The 11,117-nt window shown below is 37.7% G+C and overlaps 2 protein-coding genes across 3 annotated transcripts; both read left to right on the top strand.

Annotated features, from left to right (window-relative positions):
* Positions 1-2,757: 2,757 nt before the first annotated feature.
* Positions 2,758-4,283, top strand: LOC140759173 (uncharacterized). 2 transcript variants are annotated; one of them, XM_073095660.1, is made up of 2 exons: positions 2,758-3,010; positions 3,133-4,283. In XM_073095660.1, exon 2 carries the CDS (start codon positions 3,153-3,155, stop codon positions 4,236-4,238), a length of 1,086 nt encoding a protein of 361 aa, XP_072951761.1. In that variant the 5' UTR covers positions 2,758-3,010; positions 3,133-3,152; the 3' UTR covers positions 4,239-4,283. The 2 variants fall into 2 exon arrangements, with proteins under 2 accessions (XP_072951761.1, XP_072951766.1); XM_073095665.1 differs by having other exon boundaries at positions 2,788-2,873.
* A 2,486-nt stretch (positions 4,284-6,769) lies between these two features.
* Positions 6,770-10,855, top strand: LOC140759164 (protein HEADING DATE 3B). The gene is made up of 5 exons (XM_073095654.1): positions 6,770-6,989; positions 7,073-7,532; positions 7,907-8,916; positions 9,563-9,614; positions 9,721-10,855. The coding sequence occupies exons 2-5, from the start codon at positions 7,320-7,322 to the stop codon at positions 10,723-10,725; spliced, it is 2,280 nt and encodes a 759-aa protein (XP_072951755.1). The 5' UTR covers positions 6,770-6,989; positions 7,073-7,319; the 3' UTR covers positions 10,726-10,855.
* Positions 10,856-11,117: the final 262 nt, after the last annotated feature.

The following is an 11,117-nucleotide window of genomic DNA, read 5'->3' as shown; positions in this document are numbered from 1 at the left end:
TCATTTTCCTTTTTTTGCATTTTTTTTTCTCCTTTTTTACTTCTGTCTCCCTCTTTACCTCCTTTTTCATCTTCCTTTTGGTCTCATCTCCTTTCTTCACCTTATCATCGTAACTATCGTGCCACTTCACCATCCTCGTTTCTCGATCGCCCTCACCCTCATATGTGTGATTTTTTACATATTACTCTCCCCTCTCTCTTTACAACTAAAGCCCTCTCCCCTCATTGTCCACTACTCGTAGCTTCTGTGGTCTCTGCCTTCCCCATCTGCCAGCTCCTACTACTAGTATAGGTCCTCGACATTGCATCCGCAATCGATCGACTGTGGTCAAATTTCCTTTGGACCCACAAGTGCAGTTAGTCTCACTAGCTTTCTTCGATGGTAGAGTTGTGGCTTCAAACCTTCCGTCGTCTCATCTTATTCATCGAATCCAAGATTCTTCTCCACTTTTTTAGATTTCATAGGGTTGTGTACTTACAACTGTCGTATTACGACGGACCTTTTGTTTATGTGTACTTATTATGATTGTGCTGTTGTCGTATTTTATTTATTCACTAGGGCTTAATATTTTATTCTTACTATGGTGCTATGTTGCTCAAACATCCAAGTGTCAAGCTTATATCAAATGATCATTCATTTATATATTAGGTCATGTAGAACTTGTATCTACGAGCTTTTTCTTTTTTTTTTTTTTTTTAAAAAAAGGGTATGAATTATAATAAGCTAGGCTAGCACATAAAAATATGGGTTATTTTGTTAAAAGAAAAGGATATAGATTATAGTAACAACAGTGAGATTGAGGAGTTTTATAAACTGAATGAGTTAATGTTTTATAACTAAACGTCGTCATCATCTTTATAGTGAAATACCGAGACTTTTAAATTAATCCGCTTTGTAGACGGACGGGGAGGGTTTGTTGACTGGCAGAGATCGGGTGGTCCCGGTTTCGACGTGGGGCCGGCTCGAGATATTGCGAGTTTTTTTACGCCTTCGGTTACAGGCTCTTTTCCCCGAATTCCGGCTGTCTCCTCCAAGTGGGCGGACGTCCATCGATTTGCCGCCGATTCCCTACAAACCCCCCGATGCAGCAAAAGCAAATTATCAACTACTACTCCTGACGTAACACTAACACATACAATGCGGTGCCGTTGCCGTTGCCGTTTGCCGTTTGCCGTTGCCGTTGGTTGGTTGGTATCATAAACTAACTCATCAGGACGTTTCCTCCAACTTGCTCGCCATTTGGCCTTCTTGTTCGTAGAAACTAATGTTTGAAACCTGGGCTGGGATTACTTCTTCCATTAGTTTACTTATATATATATATATATATATATCTATCTATCTATCATAGTTATTTATGTTGGGTTTCTCGAATTATTTCAAAATTAGATATATATATTTATATCTATACAGATAAAGGAGAAGCGTTGTTATTAATCATGGTAAGTTAATAATATTAACCATATGCATGCATTACAAAAATTGGAACAAAATGATACAAAAGGAGATTATCTAATGGGGAGCAAGTTGCACTGTACCTTGTTCCTGACTCCATTGTCCTGTGAGTTATTTTTATTTTTAGGTGCACTGGATGTCTGGACCATTAGTATATGAATGTCCATAGCATCATGGAAAACCCCACAAACTGATCTCAAATCTGGGCAGAGAAAGCTTTCCTTCTTATTTTTCATATGAAATGAACTCTTATTATTGTACGTTATTCCTAGATGCTCTTGAGTCTTCAGATGCATGCATGGACCTAAACCTGTAACCAAGATGATTAAACCATCTGACCTGTAGCTTTTATGGGGACGTCTGACCTTTTTTTTTATTTTTAAATTATTGCTTTCTGACCAAAAATCTTGACATTAATTCTTAGAAAATAAATTTATTGATGTCAATTCAAGTTGGTAGGTCAAACATTAGCAACTCTCTCTCTCTCTCTCTCTCTCTCTCATGCCTTTTGAGTTTTGAGTCTTACTGTAGCTGATCGATCTCTTGTGATTAAGAAAAGATAGATGATGATGATGCTGTCTCCATTATTTAGATAACAATGTATATTTTGATATCGTATTCTGCTTTACTGTTCGCACTCCAAATTAAATTAAAATTTCAGCACCCTTTTGTTTTGTTGCCTTTTGTGCCAAAAAGCATATACATTTCTCTCAACAATCTCTGGTTGCTATTAATTCTTCTTATCTTATCTTGTCCAAAACCACTAAATTTATATTATATCATGAGACACGTATATATATACTACGTGGAGTCTCTGTGTACTTATTCTAATAAATACATCACATACATAAGTATTGCTTGTATTTTGAAGTGTCACATCAAATACTGCACCTCTAGAATTAATGCAAATATAGCCTAGAAGAATGAAGATATATAAGTACTCTATCTATATTAGATGCAGATATGGATAGAGCCATCGCCAATTAATATACTTAATGGACAAGAGAGGGTGGTTATCTAGCTTCTACTGCAGCATAGGGAAATGAACACCAGATGCAACCAAAACCAAAATAGATGTATCCTCCTCGGGAGTACTCTCGAAAAATGCTACCCACTTTTTTTTTTTTCTTGAATCTAAAAAAAAAAAATGATACCCACTTGCCTGAGTCCTCTCTCATCAGCAAAATGCCCCCAGGAAAAGAAGAAAAGAATAACTTTATCTTTCAAAAGATCCAGCACAGCTAACCCGTTAGAAAGAAGAAGAAGAAGAAATAAATAAAGAATTGTTATGCAACTATCAGAAAGGACCATCTCTTCTTCCCTCCCTCTTTATAAGTTCACTTTCTAGCAGCTGCGTCCACGGTACAAAGAGAGCATAGTTCCAATCCAAGCCAACCCAACCCAAAGGCGGAGAGATCTAGGTAGAAGAGTTTATGAGCTCTTTTTCCTTCTTCTCTGTGGATTTAAAGCCATGAAAGCTAGCTAGCTACCTTAATGCAGTCTCTCTTATTTGGAGTGCACTAATAAAATAGTTTCGTCTTCTCAGTATCTTGCTAAGGTATTATGATTCACCCCTCCTTGTTCTATCCTATTACACAAGAAAAATTAGAAATATTAGAATCTGAAGGTCGTGTTGATTTTTTTTTTCTTCTCCTCCTCCTTTTTTTTAAACTTACTTAGGCTTGTAGAGCAGTGCTGCAATGGATAGTTTGGGTTGGGATAGTCTAACAGCTCTTGCAAGTGAGATTTCCATTCCGACATGCGTGTGGAGCAACCAGTATGATAATTTCTCGTTGCCCAACGACTGCTATGGCACTCTTAGTGGGAAAGCTGTTGAGCTTGATATGGTGGAAATGCTAACTGATCACCCCTCTTGGGGTTCGATCAACGACACGACCAAGTTGGCGGACGCCGCCGACTCGACTCTCGATAGATCGGGATCGGGTATTACATGGGTGGATGATCTCTCTTCTCAATTGTGCACTTCCTTACCATCATCTATCAGCAAGCCTGCTGTGGATCCTATCGATCCACACATGCCTATCGCACCGGATAATTTCCTCGCTGGCATAGCCAACTTGAATTGCGAGAACTGGGAAGAAGACGCGTCCCAAAGCTCTTCGAATCCGGACCTATCATCACAGCACGAGCCCAGGAAAGAAAGGCCTGACAGCTCTAACAGCTCAAAGAAGGCGCAGCATGCAATGATGATGATGGTGGAGGAGGAGGAGGAGGAGAAGAAGAAGAAAAAGAAGAAGAAACTCCTCCAATCGGATGATTCTTCGACCGCCATCACGAAGAGGCCAAAGTTCGACAAGAGTGTCGCGTCTTCGAGCACAGAACTGTTGCGGCGCGAAGTGGTCAGATCATACGAGCCGGACAGGGAGGCGATTGCGCAGGTGAAGGAGATGATCTACAGGGCTGCGGCGATGAGGCCGGTGAGCATTCTAGGGGAGGAGGGAGGAGTCGTGGAGAAGCCAAAGAGGAAGAATGTGAGGATATCAAGCGATCCACAAACAGTAGCTGCGAGGCATAGGAGGGAGAGGATCAGCGAGAGGCTACGAGTACTACAAAAGTTGGTCCCCGGAGGGAGTAGGATGGACACTGCATCAATGCTCGATGAAGCTGCCAACTACATCAAGTTCCTCAAAACAGAGGTCAGAGCCTTGGAAACCCTAGGGATTACGACTGCTAGGTTTAACTCCATCTCCACTAATAATCCCATGCACACCTTCTTCGATCTCCCAAACCAAAACCTTAACCCACATCATGCCCATGGGTGTTGATCACTTCCTCAAAGAATCCTCATTTTGACTTACTTCCCAAGCACCAAAAAAGGAGAAGAAAAATTTTATTAACCTTTTTGATTGATGAATTATATATATATATATATATATATATATCATATATGCTCCTTCTTTTTATCCCTTTAAAACCCTATATATATATATATATAATGTGACATTTTTCTCATGCAAAGCCCTTCAAGTCCCCCTACTAGGGTGCTAATTCCTTTTCTATAGACGGGTACCACATTGAGTTGCCCCAAAGCCAAGGGCATTCTTCTTGTTTTGGTCCGATCCAGAGCTTACTATATTTATTGTAAGAGAAGAATTGGATAAAAGGATTGTGGGTAAATTTTGGATGTTATGGATTTAAAAATCAATAACACGTTAATTGTACGTACTTTTGTTTTTTTTTCTTCTCATTTAAATATTGAATTTCCCCATGCGGGGAAATAGATGTAATACGAGGAAGGAGAGCAAGTTGGAAGTCTCAGTAGAAAGAAATGGACGTGACGATCTTTATTTTTTTCTTTTTCTTTTATTGGAATGTGGATAAAGTTATTGACATGCCCAAGTGTAGCTAGCAGATCGATGCAGTTAGAGCCACCATAAAAGAAGATTAAGATAATAATGGGAATCCTAACTTGATTCTTGATTCTTGAATCCTGCTTCTGAATAGAAAACTGCAAGTTGTTTGTGTGGAATAGTGGTCGGTGGTGGGATGGGGTTTGTCTTCCTCTCAGGTTTTATATTATTATTATTATTATTATTATTATTTGAATTGGGCTTAATCTTGGGTTGGAGCCTTAGAAGACCTTTCAATATGGGCCACACATTATTAAATTTGGGCCTAAAAAATGGGCTTTATATATTTTTTTTCACAGGGTGGTTTATCATGGATTGATATTTTATACCAAAGTATAAACAACCGAAATTTAAATCGAGTCTTAAGATAAGTTCAAGCCATGCTAAATTTAAGCTCGAGCTTGAATAGCTCGTTTATTTTTACTCTATAAATATTATTTAAGTTATTTAGTCAGGACAAATAATATAGGAATAATTTATATTTCAACTCCTTACTTTGTTCTTATTCATAATTCTGCAGTGTGTTTTTCACCTCTCTAAATTGACTACTCAATTTCCATTTCATTAGTTTCCTAGTATTACTAAAGTTAACTAAATATTCTTTATTTGATGCTTTGGCAAATATTCATGAATCAGATGTTTTATCCATTTTAATTATTATATTGTCTCTGGCTAAGACAAAGTCAATTAAACAATTAAATGAGTTGGTTTATAAATTTGCCACCCACTGCCAAAATATATATAAAATATATATATATATATATATATATAAAAGAAAATGTCTATATGATGCTTTAATAAGAATCAATATTAGAAGATGGTCAAACTAATAAATTTAAAAACCAAGTCATAATCATCCTCAAACATTGCATTACTTCTGCATTTTTCTCAGCTTCATCTTAATATTGTGAATCATGATTATTATTTTTAAAAATTTCCCAACAAACAAAGAAAAAACAAATAGAAGCTCTTTTACGTCCATGGTTTTGGTATGAAAAATCCCTGTAGATGAACCACGAATGGGATGGATGATGAATGATGAATGATGAATGATGAGTTCGTAAATACTATGGGCTGCTACGTTGGACCCGGATTGGCAAAACAAGTGGCAGGTACGGAAGTAGTTTTATGAACCTTCTTCGATTAATTTTCCTAAGCCTCCGGGTTGGTACTTGGTAGAGAAATATTAGGATTAGATTATAAATTGAGGATTTCTCCTGGATTGGACTCAAAATAATTCTACTTTTATTTAATGAAACATAAAATTGTAATTCACTCTTCTTCTTAGAATTCTCTGGAAATTTGAACTTTGTGATAAAAGTGCGGAATATTCCAAACTTTTCATCCCAGCCAAAAGTTGGAATAAAGATATCCGATTAAATCCTTTTAATTTGTTTTTCAAATTTATATTTGATAAGATTTTTTTATAAAAATAAAGAGAGGCTTATCTCAGAATAAATTCTCCTTGTCTATCTAAACGAGACTCAGAATTAAAGCATTATAAAATATATATTTTTGGGATCAAGGATAGAAGCACTTGGAAGAAATTATATAATTTTGTGTTAATTATATGTAATCCTATTCGTTCTAGTATGTATCAAATCAGGTGAGGGATAATTAAGAATAAGGATAAGTATTTTATAATTATTGCCGTAGATTAAATTTAAACTGCAATTTTCATAAATATTTATATAAAAATAAAGCGTCTTTTTAGACACACAAACACACACGCACATATATATATATATATATATATATATATATACACGTAAGAAATTATATTTGGTATATTATTAATTTTGAAAAAAAGGAATTTATATTTGGTATATTATTAATTTTGAAAAAAAGGAATTAGGAATAGAGGAAATGGGAGGTTGTGGGGTCCAGTAATGAGCACTTTATATCAAATATATTATTCCAGTCTGTGGATTAGGATCCGCGGTGGCATCCCAAATACCCAAAAACAAGCATCGCTTTTTGCCCTTTACCGAATCTATCTTTCGCAGCCTCCTCACTGGTTCTCCTCTGCCTCTCTCTTTCTCTCTGTCTCTCTCTCTCTCTCTCTCTCTCTCTCTCGATATTTGCCTCCTCTTTTCCTTTCTTCTATTCCCTTCGCCGCCTTCTTCGCGGATCGCGGATATTTTGACGGAGATCTTCTAATCTGAGGTAAAATTATTACGTGCAGTGTTTTAGTGGAAAAAAATCGGATTTTGGCAACCGGGTCTTGCTAAAAAATATCTGTTTGTTAGGATTTCGTGTCGTCTTTGGACAAGAAATCGAAATTTTTCGAAGCGGGTATTGAAGAAAGTGTGCTAATTGCTGCAAGTCAAAGGGGAAGTTTTGCGCGTTGCTCTTATTTTGGGGAATTACCTTGAATTTTTTATTTTTTATATCGTAAATCTTGGAAAAACTAGTTGAGTTTTGCTGTGGGTTATGGGTTGAGTCTATTTTTTAAACTGTTTTTGGGTGAGATTGTGAGGTTTTTTGCGGGGGGTGATGAAAGGAGGGAATTATGAGGATAAGAACTTGGGGCCTCTTTTTCCGAGGCTTCATGTGAACGATGCAGATAAAGGAGGTCCAAGAGCGCCTCCCAGGAACAAGATGGCTCTCTATGAACAATTCACCATCCCTTCGCATAGGTTACATTCCACAGCATCGCCGACGCTGCACAACGCAGGCAAGATGCTCGCTTCCAGGTCTTCTAGTCAGGTTAGTCTGGAATCTTGCTTTACATGATTTGTAGTAGTTAATTTCTGATTCTATTCTCAAATTTATGAGTCACCAATTTAATCTGTTGATGTGAACTCTCATTTAGTTACCTTACTAACTTGTGTTAGTGATATTACAGAATCTTGATTGAAGCAACGATTTGGTTGCTTCATTGTGATGCTATATGTTTCTCGTGATTATACTGTAGTTCTCTTTGTTAGTACTTCTCCACATTTGACATCACCTTCTTTTTATCAAATAAGCAAAGTTCTATAACATCCAGTCAATCAACCTGGAGCATCCCTTCATCTTTCTCATACAATTTCTGAGCATAAATCAAAATTTCCTATTTATGTGTGCATTCTGTGTCTTAGGGGTGTGATCGCGACAGGAGCATTCTTTCTCCATCTATTGTGCATTCTCACATAAATGCTCATTCTGAGAAGATTAATGGCCAATCCTCCAACGGGGTGAGCAGCGATGCCACAAGACCAGAATTAGCGACTCAATCAGGAAAGCATATTAATAAGAAATTACATGTCACAGAATCTGCTGCTGAATGCAGTTCTCCACTTATAAAGGAAACCAATTCAAACAATTCTTATAGGAAGAAGTTGGGTGATGAGGAGGATTTTAGAGTTCCTACTTTTGTTCATGCAGATATTCCAACAAAGTGTGATAAGGATGTCGTGATGGGGCAGGAAAAATTGAGATCCAGTTGTGCAGAGAGTGCACAGAAAAGCTGCTCCATGATAAATTCATCAGAACAGTGCCAGGAATCTTGTGAACGACATTTAGAAGGAAACAATATTTCTGATGGGAAGTCAAGGAATTCTCATATAAATCGTAGTGAAAAGGAACCTACAGATATTTTAGCAATCAAAGAAGCTAAAGAGAAGTCCCTATCAAGAACAAAATCTGGAGAAAAATCTATAGAGCGATCACCGATCACCCAAGATTATTGTTGTAAGGAAAAAAAAATTCCTAAAAGAGCCTCTGAGAAATCATGGAATGGAACCTCTGAGAAATCATGGAATGGAAGTTTAAATATGTATGAAGAATCTTGTGCTAATGGTGGTCTATATGAGGACAGGGATAACACTAACGTTGTAGAAAATCAAAATGTTGAAAGGATGAGAAATGGGTTATGTTCTGAGGCATCTGTCAGAAATGGTCATAAAACATCAAATATTTCTAACAGTGTCCACCAGAAAGATGATAATAAGGAAAACGGAATACTGGAACTAAGAGATGTAGAAAGAAAGGACAAATTGTGTCAGTCCTCACTGGTGGACTCTATATTAGGGTTTGAGATATCTCCAGATGATGTTGTTGCAGTAATTGGTCCAAAGCATTTCTGGAAAGCAAGAAGAGCTATTGTCAAGTAAGTACTATATCTTGATAGCTATTTGTAGTCATTTTTTGGCGATTAACATTTCTACAGGTAGCAAATATTTAATGCTTTCCTAACTTGTTGACAGAGGTTTACTTCCCATTGATTAGTAAAGGAGCTTCCGATCCAATTCTTAGTTGCATTAAACCATAGAGTTTCTAATTGTAGTTTGCATCTACCTACAATTTTTACAAGCTTTACCAGAAAATCATAACGCATGCTCAATCCTTATGAGCACCTTCTTAGGAAAGTTTGCTCCATATTAGGCTGCATTTCAATAAGATACAAAATTAGATGCTTGCGTTCTTTAAGAAATACACAAGTAAAATTTTATCGAGGGTTTTTCAAAGCATGCAAGATCATTCAAATGGATATTGATTTGGAGGACTATTTGCTTGCTGTTGGCCCAAGATCATCCTAGTTGCCCTTTCTGAAAGTTACATGCTGCTGCTTTAGTTACTCCACCACGTACTGACCCTTTGCTCAGTTCTCTATTAGAGAAGCAAATCATATTCACAGAAAAGCTGGTGAATATACTTATTGATTTAGTTACTGCTAGTTTTTACATTAATTGCTGTGCTATTTCCTCTCCATTTTTTTTATAAGATCTTGCTTTTCTGAACATTTTGCTTTACAGTCAGCAGAGGGTTTTTGCATTGCAAGTGTTTGAGCTGCATAGACTGATAAAGGTGAGTCAGCCTGAACACCAGCTTCTTTTCTAGGAACAAAAAGCTTGTACAATACAATAAAATGTCAGCGCTATTTCTAAATTAAGTTTGCATTTGACTTCAACAGGTGCAGAAGTTGATCGCAGCTTCCCCAGATCTGCTTCTTCAGGGCAATCCATATCTTGAGAAATTCCCAGCATCTACTGAGAATCCGCCATCTGAATTTAATGGAAAATCTCAGTCACAGACAACTGAGGATGAGGATGATACTCAGAAGTCTAAACAAAGAACAGATTGCTCGAAGGAGAACACAGAAGCAAGCCAACCTCTTCCTTCTCACGGGAGTGGAGTCAATGGAAGTCGTCATAGTTATTTTCCAGCAAATGGACCCTACACTGGGAACTCGCGGGTAGAGCCCATGGCTCCTGTGAGTAGACCAAATTCATGGTGTCTTCCCCCACCTATGAATCAGTGGTTGGTTCCCGTTATGTCACCATCTGAAGGACTTGTTTACAAGCCCTATACTGGGCCTTGTCCTCCAGCTGGAAGTCTTATAACTCCTTTCTATGCAAACTGTCCTCCCTTAAATCTGCCTTCAGCAGCTGGAGACTTCATGAATTCAGCTTACGGTGTTCCACCGCCTCATCAACCGCATAATATAGGTGTTCCTCCTGTTGCTCCTGCAGTTGCTCCAAGCTACTTTTCATCTTATGGCGTTCCAGTCGTGAACTCCGTTATCTCATCGTCAGCAGTTGAACAGGTAACACAATTGGCTGCTTCACGGCCTAATGGGCAAGCTGAACAGAACTCTCAGATGTCTTGTAACAGGTCGCACCGAAAGAGCGACCCATTCTCACGTCGTGTCCGGAGATTTCAGGCATCAAAAGACAGTGAGTTGCAAGGAAGCAGTGCAAGCATTCCTTTGGACATGACCCAAAGAGAAGGGGCAGATGCATTGTCTTTATTTCCTAGGACTCCGGCAACAGATGGTCCACCTCAGCACTCACCCGATAGCCAGGACAATCAGACTCGTGTCATTAAAGTTGTTCCTCATAATGCTAGGTCAGCCACAGAGTCTGCAGCACGGATCTTTCGGTCGATACAGAAAGAGAGACAACAAAATGACTCTTGATTCATTTTTCTCTTCGATTTTGTTTCAAATCTTACATGTTATAATATGGGCTTAGCTAACTCATTTTAGTATCTAATAGTGTTCCCTGACTGTTACTGTTATTTTATATAGTATAGTTCTCCCATCTGAATGTAGCTTTGTCCTTGTGCAATTTTATAATAAGGATTATGTAAACTATTGCCTGATAAAAATTTTGGTTTCAGCACTTAAATTTTGAATACAAGATTGTCAATTATTTATGATTCGACAAAGGATTCGTGAGTGTCCTATGGGCTTTTGAGGGTACATGCAGCTTAAGCTAATGAAGTTTGTCGTATTATTCTCTAAATGCTTCACTTTTTTGTTTTGAAATTTCAATTGGTGTTAACAAGGTCTTCGGAGGATAAATTCCC

Source organism: Typha angustifolia, chromosome 1, assembly GCF_048772165.1.
Source record: "Typha angustifolia cultivar Huaian chromosome 1, ASM4877216v1, whole genome shotgun sequence".
Lineage (NCBI taxonomy): Eukaryota > Viridiplantae > Streptophyta > Magnoliopsida > Poales > Typhaceae > Typha > Typha angustifolia.
Note: the sequence above shows the minus strand (reverse complement) of the source record. Positions and strands in the feature narration are given on the sequence as shown.